Below are 20,392 nucleotides of genomic sequence, written 5' to 3'. Positions count from 1 at the left end.
GGGTCTTCTTAGGCACGACATAATGCCAAGGTCTCGAGCATTCGTCATTGCCGCCATGAGGCCCAACACTCCAAAGGGTTTTTTCATGTGCCACCGGCAACAGCCACTTTGTCTCTGTGAGGCCCAATGCTCGAAAGTTACTTTTCATGTACCAGTTACGTGACCCCAGCATCAGCCACAACTATGATTTCACTTGGCTTGATGGGTCTTCTACTCAAGCACAGCATATTGCCAAAAGTTTTGGTCACCAATCATTTCCTCTGCGAGGCCCAAAGTTCAAAGATCATGCTTCACCACCTTATCTCATGTCTTCCTGGGTCTACCTCTTTCATAGGTTCCCTCCAGAGATCGGCACTTCTTCACACAGCTGTCCTCATCCATACACATCACATGACCATACCAATGCAGTTGTCTCTTTTGCACACCACATCTGATGCCTCATGTCCAACTTTTCTCTCAAGATGCTTACACTCGTACATGCACACTGACATTGTACATCCAGCAAAGCAAACTGGTTTCATTTCTTTCAAGCCTACGCATGTCCTCAGCTGTCACAGCCCATGTTTCACTGCCATGTAGCATAGCTGTTCACTCACAGGCATCATACAATCTGCCTTTCACTCTAAGGGAGAAACCATTCATTACCAGCAGCGGTAGGAGCTCCCTGAACTTGGCCCAGCCAAATCTTATTCTTATAGCTACACTCTCGGAGCCTCCACCTCTGCTATTAACTTGGTCACCTACATAACAGAAGCTATCTACCACCTCTAGCTTACCCCCATGGCATTTGATGGAGTCTATTTTCTGTACATTTTCAGCATTTATTGTATCTGTACATTTGCCACACACAAAGACCTATTTTCCCTATTAACCTTCCTCTGATATTGCTGCACCTCTTATGTGTCCATAGCTTACACTAGGTGCATCCTATGGAGTTTCTCCCTATGCCTTTTCTACAGATCAAGCAGGGCCATCTACCTGAAGGGATTTGTAATTTGTCTGGTCTCCTACTTACTAAGACTTTGGGTTTTACTAGGTTAATTCTAAAGGCTCTCCGATTATAGACCTTGCTTCCATACCTGAAACTTCTCTAATTCTTCGCTGTACTGGTTGCCAATCCTCACCTTACTGATAGCATCCCTGTACATGGCCTGTACAGTTTTCACCCACCGCTTGTCTATCCCTAGTTTCCACATTGACTATCAAATAAGGGATAGGAGAACCCTGTCAAAGGCTTTCTCCAAATCAACAACAGCCAAGTACAGAGGTTTATCTCTGGCTGTGTATTTCTCTTCCAGCTGCCTTACCAGAAATATATAGCATCAGTGGTGCTTCTATATAGCATCAGTGATGCCAGTACCCGCTGACTGGCTCTTGTGCTGGTGGCACATAAAAAGCACCATTCAAATGTGATCAATGCCAGTACCTCCTGACTGGCTCCCGTGTCGGTGGCACGTAAAAAGCACCCACTACACTCTTGGAGTGGTTGGCGTTAGGAAGGGCATCCAGCTGTAGAAACTCTGCCAGATCAGATTGGAGCCTGGTGCAGCTGCTGGCTCTCCAGACCTCACTTAACCCATCCAACCCATGCCAGCATGGAAAACGGACGTTAAACAATGATGATGATGATGATGTATAGATATATATATTATATATGTTGGAGAGGAGTTTCTGTCGGGATCCTCAGGCAACGAGCATAGGTATAGAATCTTCTGGGTAGGTAACAGTGATGGGATTGGTGGTGTAGACATACTTGTTGCTGAGAAATGGGTTCATAAAGCAATCAAGGTAGTCAGAATGTGTGATAGAATAGAAGGCTTCTAAATGTAGAAAACACAGGGGAGAAGGTGAGTCTGCCCAATGCAGAGCCAACTGAGGGACCAGCTATCCGAATTGACAGTAGCTTAATAAATAAAGCAATTAAGAATATGAAGACTGGGAAAGTCCACAGCCCATCAGGAATCACCCCGCCCCAAGATGCTTAAAATATTTGGCAGAATGGGATGTGGTTTAGTCACCTGTATAGTTTATGAGGTTGTCGCTGAGGGAGTCATACCCAACGACTGGTGGAGCAGCATTATAGTCAACTGCTACAAAGGCAAAGGTGACACCGTAGACAGGAATAATTACAGAGGTATCAAATTGCTGGACCAGGTAATGAAAGTCACAGACAGAGTAACAGTTCAATTAATTAGGATGAAAGATAGTATAAATGAGATGCAGTTTGGTTTTGTGCCTGGGAGAAGCACAACTGATGCTGTGTTCCTGGTTAGACAACTGCAGAAGTATTTAGCCAAAAATAGACCTCTGTACTTGGCTTTTGTTGACGTGGAGAAAGCCTTTGACAGGGTCCCCGGCTCCCTTATCTGGTGGTCAATGCAGAAGCTAGGGCTAGATGTATGGTTAGTGAGAGTGGCACAAGCCATGTGCAGGGATGCTGCCAGTAAGGTGAAGGTCGGCAATGAATTCAGTGCACAGGCAGGTGTTCAGCAAGGCTCACTTCTCAGCTCCCTCTTGTTTATCATTGTCCTCCAGGCCATAAAAGAATTCAAAACTGGCTGCCCCTGGGAGCTTCTCTACACTGAATCCCCACTACCTGACCTAGAGAAGAAATTTCAGGTGTGGAAGGAAGGCCTGGAATCTAAAATCTTTATGGTTTTATTTAGCAAAGACCAAAGTCCTGGACAGTAGGAAAACACAAATGAGAAGTCCCTTCAGGGAGATGGCCCCCCCCCACTCGATTATGTAAGAAGGGTGTTGGTAGAAAGTCCATATGCTGTACCCAGTGTAAGCTTTGGACACACAAGAGGTATAAGTAGAATCACAGGAAGATTAACAGAGAAAATAGTCGTTGTGAGTGGCAAATGTGCAGGTACAATAAACACCAAAAATGCACAGACAACAGACTCCCTGAAATGCCCAGGGTGGTGGTGGGGAGGGAGCCTTAGAAGTAGTAGATAACTTCTGCTACCTGGGCAACCAAGTTAGGAGTGGTGGTGGTGGTGGTGAATGATGAGTTAGTCCTCCTCAAGCTGTGTATTCCAAAGTCATTCTCATGACATTCTCCTGATAAGAATAATGAAATTAGGGTCTTTTTGTTTCTTCACCACTCAGGTTGTTTCTGATAAAAATTTACTTGCTGAATAATTCTTCATGTTATTTCTTTTCCAATTATCTTACTATCTCACCCTGTCTTTGGTTTATGTGTGTGTGTTGTGTATTTCGTTTTTGGATTTGGTTTGCAAGATTCTTTGTGTGAGTTCGTGTGTTGAAGCATATTTTGTTGTATCTGGGGAGAGACATTCTCTTTTAGTGCCTTATTATTTAACACACTCACTGGTTCAGATTCCATTTATTTATTTATTTATTATAAATAAGTAAATGAGTGGAAACTTTACCAGTGAGTGTGTTAAATAATAAGGCACTAAAAGAGAATGACTCTCCCCAGACACAACAATCATCATAATCATCGTTTAACGCCCGCTTTCCATGCTGGCATAGGTTGGACGGTTTGAGTGAGGGCTGGCAAGCCAGAAGGTTTCTACAGCTGGATGCCCTTCCTAATGCCAACCACTCCGAGAGTGTAGTAGGTGCTTTTTACGTGCCACTGGCACAGGGCCACTCAGGCAGTACCTGCATTGACCACGCTTGGATGGTGCTTTTTACATGCCACCGGCATGGGAGCCAGTCAGGCAGCACTGGCAACGATCACGCTCAAATGGTGCTTTTTATGTGCCACTGGCAAAGGACCAGTCAAACAGTAATATATTGTGCTACTAGATTGACAAAAAAAAAAATCAGTCTACAGAAGCTTATCTATGCAATGTAATAGAAAGATTTTTCCTTGTGGGTAGGTTTTCATTCACGAGAGGTTTTGAACATTGCAATCATTTTAAGCCAACAAAATGCTACATGTGACAATTATTGACACCTCCCCATGACACCCATTTCACAGCCACATTAATTGACAATGTTCCTCACTATATGGTACCATAAGATGTCATTCATGAAAGGAAAAAACCAAACTTTTAACGAGGAAGTGTTAGTTGATAAAGTACCCCGTATTGGACTAAAAATGTACCCTGCCCCTTGCATATTGTCGTCGTTGAATGAATGAATGTTAACAACCGGAGGCTCAACATGAGATGGCAATGAAATATTCTCAATAATTCAGTGTCTCTGCAAGCCATGGTAGTCAACTAGATGTCTCTATATGGAATCGGTTGGAGCCTGAAGAACTGGTACTACTAAGTTGGTATCATCAGATTATTTTTGGTAATAACCATAACACAAGAAGGTGGAACCAATTTGTCAGGCCAAAGACGGTTGTGTTGGGGGTTAGGCAGCATCAATCAGCTCTGTTGGCACCAAAACGTGAAGACACTGAAACAACCAACAAAAACCCCAAACCCACTTCACCTAAGTTTCCTAGAAATCTCACTCAAGGCAGGACATCATCATCATCATCGTTCAACATCCACCTTCCATGCTGACATGGATGGAATGGGTTGACAGGATCCAGCCAGGCAGAAAGCAGCACCTGACTTCAATGCATTGGACTAAAAGAAAAAAAGTACCAGATGGTTGTGACTGGAACAGGTTTAATCCATTTTTGATCTGTTCGTTAAGGGCTGATCATTTGGTCTGTTCATTAAGGGCTGGACTCAGAGCCAAACAACCACCACACACAAACAGGTTTCCAATTCTTTCTTGATTGCACCTTTCCTTTCCATCCTCATCAAAATCATTTCCTTAAATTGTCTTCCCATCATCATGGAGAGTTTCTAAATGACTTTTCCAGTTTCTTGGCTCCCACTTGGGGTCCAACTGTTGTCTGTGGACCTTGCAGCATATCTAAGCTCAGTGGAACTTGTGCTTTTAGTATTCTGAAATCCCTTCACCACATATGGGATAGGCTCTCACAATGATTTTCCTAGCATGGATCTCTCCATGGCCCTTTGCATCACAGCCAAATGATGTTCTGTCCCCCTCATAGTAACCCACATCCAGGTATCATACAACCTGCTTTTCACTCTGGGAGAGAGGCCCTTCATTACTAACATAGCTAGAAGCTCTCTCAGCTTCGCCCAACCTATTCTTATTCTCATAGCTTTGCTTTCAGAACAACCTCCACTTCTGCTAACTTGGTCCCCTAACTAACAGAAACTGTCTACTACTTCTAAGGATCCCTCTGACATTTGAGGGAGTCTATTTTTTGCGCATTCCTGATGATGTTTAAAGTACCTGCACATCTCCCACATCTACTACTTTCTCTGTTAGTCTTCCATTTAAATGTTTCTAGGAGCACATTAATACTGGTGAGAGTTCCACCCCAATATTCCCATCTTCTAAAACGTGAAGAGCCACACGGCCCCTCTACAGCCAGAAACCTGTTCTGCTCTGGCCCTTTCTCTCATACTTCAACCCCTTGTCTCCTGGCATAGAGCTGTTTCTTTCAGGTTAGTCTCATAAGCCAACTGGTCACTTCACTAAGAAAGCAATTGGTACACTCTGTAAAGTGGTTAGTATTAGGAACGGTATCCAGCCATAGAAGCCATGCCAAAGCACACAATAGAGCACAATGCAGTCCTTGGACCCAGGGGATCCTTTCTAATCGCCCAACCTATGCCATCATGGGAGATGGACATTAAATGATGATGACACAGATAAATACAGGGTGATTCAAAAGTCTCCATACATAGGAAAAAAATTATTTTTTTTATAAAAACAGTTAATAAGATCCCCCAGATTCCCTGACCTGACCCCTCTTGATTTCTATCTTTGTGGTCATTTGAAAGGCATGGTGTATCGCGGAAAGATAAAAGACATAAATCATTTGAAGGAACGCATCACCAACCCCTTTGCACAAGTATCACCAGATGTGCCATTACGAGTGCGCAGTGAATGGGGTCAACGTATTGCAATGTGTATTCAAAACAAGGGTAACCATAAATCGAGCCTGTTAAGTAAAAAAGAAAAACTCTTCTTAATAAAAAGATAAATTGTTCCTATGTATTGAATCACCCTGTATAAATGATGCACGTAATTAAATATACGAAAACAGAAATAAATATTAAGGACATTCTTGTCTTCACATGCAGCAGCCTACCAATTAAAGAATTTATGACTACCCCCCACCCCTTCCTATTTAACTATAAAGATTTCTAAATCCTGCAAGAAAAAAAAGCAATTGTGTGAAGTTTTGTGAAATGGAAAAATGTGGAACTTACTTCCCCAAACCACATGGGATGGGATGACCCCCAGTTTTTTCCGAATTACTGTATTCATTAGTTTGGAGAGTTTACTGATTTGCAAGGGGCCAGTCCACGTCCAGAAAAGGTCCTCTGAAAACCAAAATAAGAATAACATTAATTGGGAAAGAATGAAAGAAATAGTTTTCCATTTTCGATAAAGAACCTTCTTTATTAATCTTGAAACAAATTCCAAATTATTTTAGCAGTTAATTTCTTGCAATAATAGAAATATCAACAGATATTATTTAGCCTTTGTACAACCATATTTCTGTAGAAATACTCTGCCTTTATTTCAATTAATTTTCAAAATAATGAAGAATTTCTCAAAATATCTTTGTCCTTATTACGTTACTGCTTGGAACATGGATTAACATGAAATTTTTGAAGGAAGATTTTAATTTAAATCACTTTAGAACAAGAAATAGTGTTGTAGAACCAGGGATAGTTTCAGGCAGATTGGTACCAAAAGGGATTAATAGCTTTCACCGTCACATTAGTTCTTGAAAAAATTTATGGTACCAATATTTAGTAATCGAATAAAGTCTTGCTTTTGGGCAGGTTAATAGCTTTAATCTGCCCTGAGACCATCTCTGTATCTAATCAGAATCTCTAACACTACTGCTAATTCCAAGCAGTACCATAAACATTTCTGATATCCACAGAACCCAGAAAAGTCTTTGCGTTTGAATACAATAAACGCCAACTGCAGGAGTTTGTTTTGCAGGTCTTTTTGATTTTGGGGTCAGCAGTGATGGAAATGGGGGGAGGGATGTTCCCTTAGGTTTCAGCTGACAGGTAATGAAAAGCAAGGGGTTGCAGTGTCTAACCCCCACCTCCCTTCAAACCTCAGCATCATGGCCCTTAACGTACTCCTGCTTCCTAAAACCCACTTTCATCCCAAATGACCAGAACGTGTCACATCTGATATTTAACTGGAGTTCATTTATATATCTTATAGGATTGAGTAATATTTGGTGGGGTCACAGAAGAACAAGGAGACAAAGATGTGTCCAGGCTGTGGCTGCAGATCCCTTCACAGCAACCACATCTAATATATATACATATATATATATATTAATAATAAAATATTAGGGAATAAATCCAAACTTACAGGGAAAAATCAGATTTAGGATTAAATTCAATTTTATAGTATAAATATATTATATCATATTATATTAAATTAGAGATAAAACCACTATTAGGCAAATGAAACAGTGAAAAACATAAGCCAATACATAAAATTAATTTAATTTATATTATTTTAAATATATATCAAAAGTATTAAAAGTTTAATAAAAGATAAAACATATATATAACACATGCTGTAGCTAATTGATCCCTTGATCAAAGTATTGACCAGACTATTGGATGGTGTGTGTCGCTGGTCACAAGGCACATCACATTAAGCATCGTTCGGATGCTTCACCCTGCTGGTCAGATAAAAAAGCCAGTCCATTGCAAGGTTCACCCATTTGCAGCTGAGTGAACTGGAGCAAATGTAAAGTGAAGTGTCTTGCTCAAGAACACAATGTGCTGACCAGTCCAGCAATCAAACCCAGAACATTGAGGGTGGCTCAAGGGTCAAATACAGTCAAACTACACCCTCCATTTATTTGCCCCTCTTGTTTAGATCCTGTTGCGATATAGGCACAGGCATGGCATAAGTGCAGTCGTGGTTGTATGATAAGCAGCTTGCTTCCAAACCACATGGTTCTGGGTTCAGTTCCACTGCATGGAACCTTAGGCAAGTGTCTTCTACTAAAGCCTCAGGTTGATCAGAATCTTATGAATGCATTTGGTAGACAGAAACTGAAAGACGCTCATCATATATATATTTCTCTGTGTCTGCTTTTGTGCTTGTCCTCTGCCACTGCTTGACAACTGGTGTTGGTTGGTTTACATCCTTGTAATTTAGTGACTCAGTAAAAGAGACCAACAGAACAAGTGCCATGCTTTGAGGAAAAAGTAAATACTGGGATCCATTCCACTAAAAATTCTCCAACCTGGTGCCCCAGCATGGCCACAGTCTAATGACAGATAAAAGATATCAAGTTGTCTAAATTGGGGTTCCTAACAAAGCTTCATAGAGCTTTCACACTGGATGGGCAAATTTGGATTTGCAAGCACCACCACCACCACTATGAACAATAACCATCATTAACAATTTGGAAATATTCTAATTGCAAAGCATCAAAGACATCTTTTACTTATGTGTTGTGGTGTATCGATAAATTCCTGGTTCTGGTAGCTGTCCCTCGTCGCTCGTGGTGACCACTGCAGTATGTTGTACCAGTTCACGCCTCCAGTCAAATTTGCAACAACATTCTCGGTTGCGCGCCACATGCGCGTGGCATCCGCATACTGTCCCAACTTCACCAAACCTGCAACCTTCTCCGCATACCTGTTCACCAAAGCGCGACCGTTCTCATCTACAAGAGACTTTCACAATAAAAAGAGAGAAGAGACAAATGAAGACAATGCCAAACACCATTACTGCCGCTACTACCACTACTAATACTACTACAACTACTGCTATTACTATTACTGCTACAACTACTGCTTCTACTACTACTGCTGCTTCTACTACTACTGCTGCTGCTTTTACTACTACTACTACTACTATTGCTGCTACAACTACTGCTTCTACTACTACTACTACTACTACTACTGTTACTACTACTGCTGCTGCTGCTTCTACTGCTACTACTACTACTACTACTACTACTACTACTACATCCTCATCATTTGACGTCTGTTTTCCCTGCTGGCATAGGTTGGATGGTTTGACAGGAGCTGGTAAGGCTGGAGAGCTGCACCAGGGTCACAACTGTCTGCTTCGGCATGCTCCCTACAGCTGGGATGCTCTTCCTAACGCCAACCATTCCACAGAATAAACTGGGTGCTTTTAGGTGGCACCAGCAGGGCCACCCAAGAAGGATGCAAGACAACCCCCCCTCACTCCAAGCTGTGAGAGGGAGACAGTGATCTTACTCGGCCCAAGGTGTCTTCTCAAGCACAGCAAATCACCAGAGATCTCGGTCCCTTGTGATCCCCTCTGTGGGGCTCAGCATCTGAATCAGTAACTTGTACTACTACTGCTGCTGCTGTTGTTGTTGTTAAGCAACAAGATGGGTAAGGGTGATTAGGTGATGGTCTAGGGCTTAGGGGCAGGAGACCCCAGACCTTGGAAAAAAAATTTAAAGAAAACTTTGGTTGCCTTGTTGTAGTCGAGGGCTCTTCGTTGATGCCTGACACCACTGGGAGGTGGCCCTCGAAGTCGCTGGAAATGGAGATCTCCAGGTCCAAATTCTTGAACGGCTGCTGCTGCTGCTGCTACAACTACTACTACTGCTGCTGTTGCAACAACAATCATTACTTCCTCTGCAATTATTGGTTTTCTAACATTAGACCAGAGCCTTGAATTTGAAGTGAAGTCATTGGTACAACTAGCCTCAAGAGATCCCTATTTTAGTCAGATAAAAAAGCAATACCTATTTCTGAGGGATTAGAACAGTGGTCCCCAACCTTTTCCCTACCAAGGACCCCTTTTATTTAAATGAGTTTTCCCACAGAACACAGGATATTGAAAAGTCTGTCAGCTTAACATGTTCACAGACCCCCAGGGTCCATGGACCACCTGGGGTCCACAGACCACACAGGTTGGGAACCACTGGGTTAGAATAGAAAACGATGAATGTAAATAGAGTGAGATATTTAATGAGTGTTTTACCATTTGTAAAAACTCAGAACTTGTTAAAAAATATATTAGTGTTAATAATAATAATATATTAATGTCAATAATAATAATAATAATAATAATAATAATAATAATAGTGTCAAAATTAAAAGAGTGCCATTGTTATCTAGTGAACGGTATTTCGACTCTCTTAATTTAGACTATTTCTTCAGGAGGAATTACCTCAATCCTTTCTATATTAACCAAAATGAAGTTGATTGACACAATTATTTTTTGAACCAGTTGAAGACACACAAAATGTCAAAATATCGTTTACTAAATAACAATGGCATGATTCTTTTAAGTTTGACTCTACATCTTCAGGAGGAGTTACCTCAATCCTTTTTATATTAATAATAATAATAATAATCCTTTCTGCTATAGGCACAACACCTGACATTTGGGGAAGGGATTTAGTAAATTACATGAAACCCCAGTGTATGACTGGTATTTTATTTTATCAACTCTGAAAAGATAAAAGGGGAATGTTGATGGATTTGACCCCAAAAGCAAAGAACTGGAAGAAATACTGCTAAGCATTTTGTTTGATGTGCTAAGGGGTCTCCCAGCTGGCAGCAGAAGCTGGAGTAAAGTTTCCAATTTGCTGAGATCTTTGGGTGACCCCTGGAACAATCCACATAAAAGAAAAAGCAGCAGCCACAACAACAACAACAACAACAGCCTTTTTACACTTGTTCACCTCCACAAATCTGTAAAAGGAAGTTAAGAGCCAACTGGGTTGACTCAGAGTTTCACAGCAGAGAACCATTTCATCACTGATCAATTACAGGAATCAATAAATGATTGGAACCATCACAATAGTCAAATTAGTATTCCAAAAGTGTTACTTTGCTTTTTGTAAATTTCAGGTCTTTGATTATCCTCTGAACTTTGATCACAATTCTTCAATAATAGGAGTGACTGTGAAGCACAGGAGTGGCTGTGAGGCACAGGAGTGGCTGTGAGGCAAAGGAGTGGCTGTGAGGCAAAGGAGTGGCTGTGAGGCAAAGGAGTGGCTGCAAGGCACAGGAGTGGCTGTGAGGCAAAGGAGTGGCTGCAAGGCACAGGAATGGCTGCAAGGCACAGGAGTGGCTGTGAGGCACAGGAGTGGCTGTGAGGCACAGGAGTGGCTGTGAGGCACAGGAGTGGCTGCGAGGCACAGGAGTGGCTGTGAGGCACAGGAGTGGCTGCGAGGCAAGGGAGTGACTGTGACGCACAGGAGTGGCTGCAAGGCACAGGAGTGGCTGCAAGGCACAGGAGTGGTTGTGAGGCACAGGAGTGGCTGTGAGGCACAGGAGTGGCTGTGAGGCACAGGAGTGGCTGTGAGGCAAGGGAGTGGCTGTGAGGCACAGGAGTGGCTGTGAGGCACAGGAGTGGGTGTGAGGCACAGGAGTGGCTGCGAGGCACAGGAGTGGCTGCGAGGCACAGGAGTGGCTGTGAGGCAAGGGAGTGGCTGTGAGGCACAGGAGTGGCTGCGAGGCACAGGAGTGGCTGCGATGCACAGGAGTGGCTGCGAGGCACAGGAGTGGCTGCGAGGCACAGGAGTGGCTGTGAGGCACAGGAGTGGCTGTGAGGCACAGGAGTGGCTGCGAGGCACAGGAGTGGCTGCGAGGCAAGGGAGTGGCTGTGAGGCACAGGAGTGGCTGTGAGGCAAGGGAGTGGCTGTGAGGCAAGGGAGTGGCTGTGAGGCAAGGGAGTGGCTGTGAGGCAAGGGAGTGGCTGTGAGGCAAGGGAGTGGCTGTGAGGCACAGGAGTGGGTGTGAGGCACAGGAGTGGCTGCGAGGCACAGGAGTGACTGCGAGGCACAGGAGTGGCTGCAAAGCAAGGGAGTGGCTTTTAGACACAGGAGTGGCTGCGAGGCACAGGAGTGGCTGCGAGGCACAGGAGTGGCTGCGAGGCACAGGAGTGGCTGTGAGGCACAGGAGTGGCTGCGAGGCACAGGAGTGGCTGCGAGGCAAGGGAGTGGCTGTGAGGCAATGGAGTGGCTGTGAGGCAAGGGAGTGGCTGTGAGGCAAGGGAGTGGATGTGAGGCAAGGGAGTGGCTGTGAGGCAAGGGAGTGGCTGTGAGGCAAAGGAGTGGCTGTGAGGCACAGGAGTGGCTGCAAGGCACAGGAGTGGCTGCAAGGCACAGGAGTGGCTGCAAGGCACAGCAGTGGCTGCGAGGCACAGGAGTGGCTGTGAGGCAAGGGAGTGGCTGTGAGGCAAGGGAGTGGCTGTGAGGCGCAGGAGTGGCTGCGAGGCAAAGGAGTGGCTGTGAGGCACAGGAGTGGCTGCAAGGCACAGGAGTGGCTGTGAGGCACAGGAGTGGCTGTGAGGCACAGGAGTGGCTGTGAGGCAAGGGAGTGGCTGTGAGGCACAGGAGTGGCTGCGAGGCACAGGAGTGGTTGCGAGGCACAGGAGTGGTTGCGAGGCACAGGAGTGGATGCGAGGCACAGGAGTGGCTGCGAGGCACAGGAGTGGCTGCGAGGCACAGGAGTGGCTGCGAGGCACAGGAGTGGCTGCGAGGCACAGGAGTGGCTGTGAGGCACAGGAGTGGCTGCGAGGCACAGGAGTGGCTGCAAGGCACAGGAGTGGCTGTGAGGCACAGGAGTGGTGTGAGGCAGGAGTGGCTGTGAATGCACAGGAGTGGCTGCAAGGCACAGGAGTGGATGCAAGGCAAGGAGTGGCTGCAAGGCACAGGAGTGGCTGTGAGCACAGGAGTGACTGTGAGGCAAGGGAGTGGCTGTGAGGCACAGGAGTGACTGTGAGGCAAGGGAGTGGCTGCGAGGCACAGGAGGTGGCTGCGAGGCACAGGAGTGGCTGCGACGCACAGGAGTGGCTGCGAGGCACAGGAGTGGCTGCGAGGCACAGGAGTGGTTGCAAGGCACAGGAGTGGCTGCGAGGCAAGGGAGTGGCTGTGAGGCACAGGAGTGGCTGTGAGGCACAGGAGTGGCTGTGAGGCACAGGAGTGGCTGCTAGCACAGGAGTGGCTGCAAGGCACAGGAGTGGCTGCAAGGCACAGGAGTGGCTGCAAGGCACAGGAGTGGCTGTGAGGCACAGGAGTGGCTGTGAGGCACAGGAGTGGCTGTGAGGCACAGGAGTGGCTGTGATGACACAGGAGTGGGTGCAAGGCACAGGAGTGGCTGCAAGGCAAAGGAGTGGCTGCAAGGCACAGGAGTGGCTGTGAGAGGCACAGGAGTGACTGTGAGGCAAGGGAGTGGGGCGGTGAGCACAGGAGTGGCTGCGAAGCACAGGAGTGGTGTGCGAGGCACAGGAGTGGCTGCGAGGCACAGGAGTGGCTGCGAGGCACAGGAGTGGCTGCGAGGCACAGGAGTGGCTGCGAGGCAAGGGAGTGGCTGCGAGGCACAGGAGTGGCTGCAAGGACAGGAGTGGCTGCGAGGCAAGGGAAGGAGTGGCTGTGAGGACAGGAGTGGCTGTGAGGCACAGGAGTGCTGTGAGGCACGGAGTGGCTGTGAGGCACAGGAGTGGCTGCTAGACAGGCGTGGCTGCAAGGCACAGGAGTGGTTGAGGAGGCACAGGAGTGGCTGTGAGGCACAGGAGTGGGGCTGGAGTGTGAGGCACAGGAGTGGCTGTGAGGCAGGGAGTGGCTGTGAGGCACAGGAGTGGTGTGAGGCACAGGAGTGGGTGTGAGGCACAGGAGTGGCTGCGAGGCACAGGAGTGGCTGCGAGGCACAGGAGTGGCTGTGAGGCAAGGGAGTGGCTGTGAGGCACAGGAGGAGTGGCCTGCGAGGCACAGGAGTGGCTGCGATGCACAGGAGTGGCTGCGAGGCACAGGAAGTGGGCTGCGAGGCACAGGAGTGGCTGGAGGAGGCACAGGAGTGGCTGTGAGGCACAGAGTGGCTGTGCGAGGCACAGGAGTGGCTGGAGGCAAGGGAGTGGATGTGAGGCACAGGAGTGGCTGTGAGGCAAGGGAGTGGCTGTGAGTGAAGGGAGTGGCTGTGAGGCAAGGGAGTGGCGGTGGGCAGGGAGTGGCTGTGTGAGCACAGGAGGGGTGTGAGGCACAGGAGTGCTGCGAGCACAGGAGTGACTGCGAGGCACAGGAGTGGCTGCAAAGCAAGGGAGTGGCTGTGAGGCACAGGAGTGGCTGCGAGGCACAGGAGTGGCTGCAAGGCACAGGAGTGGCTGTGAGGCACAGGAGTGGGTGTGAGGCACAGGAGTGGCTGTGATGCACAGGAGTGGCTGCAAGGCACAGGAGTGGATGCAAGGCAAAGGAGTGGCTGCAAGGCACAGGAGTGGCTGTGAGGCACAGGAGTGACTGTGAGGCAAGGGAGTGGCTGTGAGGCACAGGAGTGACTGTGAGGCAAGGGAGTGGCTGCGAGGCACAGGAGTGGCTGCGAGGCACAGGAGTGGCTGCGACGCACAGGAGTGGCTGCGAGGCACAGGAGTGGCTGCGAGGCACAGGAGTGGTTGCAAGGCACAGGAGTGGCTGCGAGGCAAGGGAGTGGCTGTGAGGCACAGGAGTGGCTGTGAGGCACAGGAGTGGCTGTGAGGCACAGGAGTGGCTGCTAGCACAGGAGTGGCTGCAAGGCACAGGAGTGGCTGCAAGGCACAGGAGTGGCTGCAAGGCACAGGAGTGGCTGTGAGGCACAGGAGTGGCTGTGAGGCACAGGAGTGGCTGTGAGGCACAGGAGTGGCTGTGATGCACAGGAGTGGGTGCAAGGCACAGGAGTGGCTGCAAGGCAAAGGAGTGGCTGCAAGGCACAGGAGTGGCTGTGAGGCACAGGAGTGACTGTGAGGCAAGGGAGTGGCGGTGAGGCACAGGAGTGGCTGCGAAGCACAGGAGTGGGTGCGAGGCACAGGAGTGGCTGCGAGGCACAGGAGTGGCTGCGAGGCACAGGAGTGGCTGCGAGGCACAGGAGTGGCTGCGAGGCAAGGGAGTGGCTGCGAGGCACAGGAGTGGCTGCAAGGCACAGGAGTGGCTGCGAGGCAAGGGAGTGGCTGTGAGGCACAGGAGTGGCTGTGAGGCACAGGAGTGGCTGTGAGGCACAGGAGTGGCTGTGAGGCACAGGAGTGGCTGCTAGCACAGGAGTGGCTGCAAGGCACAGGAGTGGCTGCGAGGCACAGGAGTGGCTGTGAGGCACAGGAGTGGCTGTGAGGCACAGGAGTGGCTGCGAGGCACAGGAGTGGCTGCGAGGCCCAGGAGTGACTGCGAGGCACAGGAGTGACTGCGAGGCACAGGAGTGGCTGCGAGGCACAGGAGTGGCTGCGAGGCACAGGAGTGGCTGCAAGGCACAGGAGTGGCTGCGAGGCACAGGAGTGGCTGCGAGGCACAGAAGTGGCTGCGAGGCACAGAAGTGGCTGCGAGGCACAGAAGTGGCTGCGAGGCACAGGAGTGGCTGCGAGGCACAGGAGTGGATGTGAGGCAAAGGAGTGGCTGTGAGGCACAGGAGTGGCTGTGAGGCAAAGGAGTGGATGTGTGGTAAGTAGCCTGCTTCCCCACCACATGGTTCCAGGTTCAGTCCCACTGCATAGCACCTCAAGCAAGTGTCTTCTACTATAGCCTCATGCCGACCAAAGCCTTTTGAGTAGATTTGGTAGACGGAAACTGAAAGAAGCCCATTGTGTGTATGTATATATATATGTGTGTGTGTGTGTGTTTGTCCCCCACCATCACTTGACAACCGGTGCTGGTGTGTTTACACCCCCATAACTTAGCAGTTTGGGAAAAGAACTGATAGAATAAGTATTAGGCTTACAAAGAATAAGTCCTGGGGTCGATTTGTTTGACTAAAGGTGGTGCTCCAGCATGGCTGCAGTCAAATGACTGAAACAAATAAAAGCGATGAATGAAAACTTTGGAATCTGTTTTTCTTCCTGATGTTTGGTCCATGGTTATAGGAAACATTTTTGTTGTAGGAAAATTTGCCAATTAATTGAAAAAAAAATTAAAATCAAGTTTGAAGAGATGCAGCAAAGATGAAGAAGAAGTTTAGCGATATTGATGCAGCACTTGAGAGAGAAATGCTTTGAAACGATCCTCAGCAAAAAGTACATCATAGGAATCAGGCATGAGCCATCAGTAATTACTCAGGGTAAGCAGTCGGTGGCCTTTATGTAGTAAAACACAAAAAATAAGTGAAACACAGGTGCAGGACTGAGTTGGAGGCAGATTTACTTCTGCCTTTATAAAGAAAACGTTGTTGTAGGAATGTACGCAGCATGTGTACTACGGCAGTATTATGAGTAGCTTTAATACTGAGATTGAAAAGCAGGAGTGAATTATGCCTACTTAATCTACAGAAGAAATAAGATCTTTTGCATTTTATGCAGAGTAATCAGAGTAATGTTCATAATTTTATTGAATTAGGTGCATATTTGGCCATCAAAGGAAAATGTTGCTATTGATCTATTTTATCAAGGTAGGCACTGCTTACCTTACCTCCCCAGGCAGTATGTCCCTGCTAAGAATTGTCGTACATTTTAAATGACCTAATCGCCTTTTTTTTTTAATGTTTGACGTTGAATAAAGACTTTCCTATTTAATGCTTTTATAAACCCTTTAAATTGTTGTTCGTATTTTTGATATCATTTGCTTTGCCATTGGCCATATGGGGAATTTTTCTTACGCTGAATTTTTGTATTCAGTGAAATTTCTTAGAATTTCTTATGGCAGATTTGCTCCTGGCAAAAATGTCTGCAGCAAATTTTCTGGAGAAGCTTGGCAGATGCTTTGCAAGTACTCAATCCAATAAAGGCCACAGAAACTCACCTCCTGAGGCTTGTGACATCATGGTCTTGGTTTACTAAAGGCTGGCAGCAAAACGATAAGATTGGGAATTAACGAAGGATAATTAGTGGACAAAGCAAAAGATATTTATTCACAAAGGCACCACATGAATTATTGGTTTCCATCTTTCATTTGTTTCAGTTGTTAGACTGTGGCCATGCTGGGGCACCACCTTGAAGAATTTTTAGTGAAATGAATCGACTCCAGGACCTGCTGCTCATTCTATCAGTCTCTTTTGCCAAACTGCTAAGTTACGGAGAAGTAAACACACCAACACTAGTTGTCAAGTGGTGGTAGGGGGGGACAAACACACACAATGGGCTTCTTTTAGTTTCCATTTACTAAATCCACTCACAAGGCTTTGGAGCCTAAGACTATAGTAGAAGACATTTGGCCAAGGTGCCGCCCAGTGGGACTGAACCTGGAACCATGTGGTTGGGAAGCGAAGAGCCTGCACTTTTGTTAGGTTCATCAGTCGGGGATGGCATTTACTGAGGAGACACACAATACACTCAAAACATTACAGTGTCATGGAATGCCCTCCACCACTGAATTGCCCATTGTCTAAAGTGATGAGAGGACATTCCCTGATGGCGAGAATCAAGAGTATCGGATTATTCCCATTCCAATCTGCCAGAACACATCGGGAACGGAAAGGTAAGGCATTGCTAAAAAGATATTTCTCATTTCCAATGTTCCTTTTAACACGGGAGACAGACTTTAAATGGTGATGAATTTATATGCCTATAATAAGAACAACACTGGTTTCGAATTTTGACACAAGGCCAGCAATTTCGGAGGTGGGAGTAAGTCAATTACATCGACCCCAGTACTCATCTGGTACTTCATTTTATCAACCCTGAAAGGATGAAAGGCAAAGTCGACCTCTGCGGGATTTGAATCCAGAACATAAAAGCGAAAGAAAAGTCGCTAAGCATTTTGCCAGCATGCTAATGACTCTACCAGCTTGCTGCTTTAAATATAATCCTTCCTGCTGTAGGCACAAGGGTGGGGAGGGGCTAAGTTGATTACATCGACCCCAGTCTCCAGCTGGTACTTATCAACGCTGAAAGAATGAGAGGCAAAGTTGACCTCAGAAAGTAAAAACAAACAAAATACCTATTTCTTTATTACCCACAAGGGGCTATACACAGAGGGGACAAACAAGGACAGACATAGGTATTAAGTCGATTACATCGACCCCAGTGCGTAACTGGTACTTAATTTATCGACCCCGAAAGGATGAAAGGCAAAGTCGACCTTGGCGGAATTTGAACTCACAACGTAACGCAGATGAAATACCGCTAAGCATTTCACCCGACGTGCTAACGTTTCTACCATTAAGCATTTTGCTCTACAAGCTAATGGTTCTACCAGCTCACCACCACCACCACCACAAGAAGAGGAGGAGGAGAAGAAGATTCTATCTGGGCCCACCTGCAAAGTCATGCATTATCTTGATTACCATGTCACACGCACATGGTTGTGATGCATGTGCCTGGTGTACCCTTATCAGACGGGTAGTCATGATGGGTATACTGGGCTTCATATGTCACTTTAATGGCATGCACTGCCCTCTCACTCAATAATAATAATAATAATAATAATAATAATGAAAACTGAAATACAAAAGATTTGGCATCTTAAAGTGAGAAGTGTTATTGTGGCTGCCCTAAGTATGATAAGATAGGGATGTCAAAAGCATCTAGGTAATATCCCAGGAGAACCATATCTCAGAGAAATCCAAAAGATTCTGCTGACAAGTACTGCCCACTTTCCTTAGAAAAGCCCTCTCCATTTAAATGTCTGTGTTGTATTACATGAAAATATTTCGCTACTGCCCCGGCCACTGCCCCTCCCCAAGCTTTCAGTCATACTCTAACATCTCTTATCCTTCACTCGCTCTAGGATGCTGGGTGTGTTTTGGCAAGTGATTGTAACAGACATGCAAATTAAAAGTAAATAATAATAATAGTCAAGAAGGAAGATGAAAAGATAGATTGATACAACCCGCTTAAGTACAAAACAGCGCGGAAAATGAAGGTGAAGATAGTGCCAATTATTGTATCAGAAGGCATCAAGGGTAATATAAAGGAAATTGGAACAGAGTGCCCAGTAGAACCTTTACAAAAGGTTTGCTCTCTTGGCACGGCCAGAATAATCGAGAAAGTAATACATAGCTGAAAAGAACGGATAGCATGATACCGTAGGCTGCAGGTTAGTAAGCCCACTACACATGCAAGATACCAGGAGCCCCAACAAAACCTGTGATATAATAATGATGATGTTAATAATAATAATAATAATAATAATAATAATAATTGTAACATTTTCATTTATACTTTATTCAATGCTTTTAACTTGCTGTGCTGTCCATTGATGAGGATAGAATAGATCACCATAAAAATACTTACCATAGTGTGAAGGAACGGCGCCCAAGATAACACAATCTTTGATGGATCTATCCAGGAGTCTCCCATGGCCAATCCACGAAAGTTACATTTCAATTCCCCATTTTGGATAGCCTGACATTAAAAAAAAGGGTTACATTAGAAAGGGGCTGAGCAAAGACAATCATCATCATCATCGTTTAGCGTCCGTTTTCCATGCTAGCATGGGTTGGACGGTTCTACTGGGGTCTGTGAAGCCAGAAGGCTTCATCAGGCCCAGTCAAATCTGGCAGTGTTTCTACGGCTGGATGCCCTTCCTAACGCCAACCACTCCGAGAGTGTAGTGGGTGCTTTTTACGTGCCACCCGCACAGGTGCCAGACAGAGCTGGCAAACGGCCACGAACGGATGGTGCTTTTTATGTGCCACCGGCACGAAGGCCAGGCGAGGCTGGCAACGGACATGAAACGGGGCGGTGCTGGCAACGGTCGCGAAACGGAAGGTTCTCTTACATGCCACCGGCACTGGTAACACATCTGCAATTTCCATTGATCGATTTCGATTCTGATCCTCACTTGCCTCAACGGGTCTTCACAAGTAGAGTTTCAACATGCCACCGGCACTGGTAACACATCTGCAATTTCCATTGATCGATTTTGATTCTGATCCTCACTTGCCTCAACAGGTCTTCACAAGTAGAGTTTTGTGTCCCAAGAAGGGGAGGTATGCATACGTAGGCTGGCTCCATCCCATGTAGAAGGCCACGGGTTATGGACTCACTTGTCCTGCCAGGTCTTCTCGCGCACAGCACACTTCCAGAGGACTCGGTCTCTAGTCATTTCCTCAGTGAGACCTAAAGTTCGAAGGTCATGCTTCACCACCTCGTACCAGGTTTTCCTGGGTCTGCCTCTTCCACAGGTTCCCTCAACCGCTAGGGTGTGGCACTTTTTCACACAACTATCTTCATCCATTCTCACCACATGACCATACCAGCGCAAACGTCTCTCTTGCACACCACAACTGATGCTTCTTAGGTCCAGCTTTTCTCTCAAGGTACTTACACTCTGCCGAGTATGAGTACTGACATTACACATCCATCGGAGCATACTGGCTTCATTTCTTGCGAGCTTACGCATATCCTCAGCAGTCACGGCCCATGTTTCACTGCCATGTAGTATGGCTGTTCGTACACACGCATCATACAGTCTGCCTTTCACTCTGTGCGAGAGGCCTTTTGTCACCAGCAGAGGTAAGAGCTCTCTGAACTTTGCCCAAGCTATTCTTAC

The 20,392-nt window shown here is 46.6% G+C and overlaps 1 protein-coding gene across 1 annotated transcript in view; it reads right to left on the bottom strand.

Moving 5' to 3' along the window:
* Positions 1 to 20,392, bottom strand: part of LOC115213073 (retinoid-inducible serine carboxypeptidase) — a 54,763-nt gene that overhangs the window by 12,363 nt on the left and 22,008 nt on the right. Inside the window, exons 6-8 of the mRNA XM_029781983.2 lie at positions 19,132 to 19,242; positions 8,462 to 8,693; positions 6,231 to 6,344 (exon numbers count right to left, since the gene is read on the bottom strand). Coding sequence (XP_029637843.1) covers positions 6,231 to 6,344; positions 8,462 to 8,693; positions 19,132 to 19,242 — 457 coding nt within the window. The remainder of the gene's footprint in view (positions 1 to 6,230; positions 6,345 to 8,461; positions 8,694 to 19,131; positions 19,243 to 20,392) is intronic.

Source organism: Octopus sinensis, linkage group LG6, assembly GCF_006345805.1.
Source record: "Octopus sinensis linkage group LG6, ASM634580v1, whole genome shotgun sequence".
NCBI lineage: Eukaryota > Metazoa > Mollusca > Cephalopoda > Octopoda > Octopodidae > Octopus > Octopus sinensis.
The sequence above is the reverse complement of the archived record's forward strand: the minus strand, read 5'-3'. Positions and strand labels throughout refer to the sequence as shown.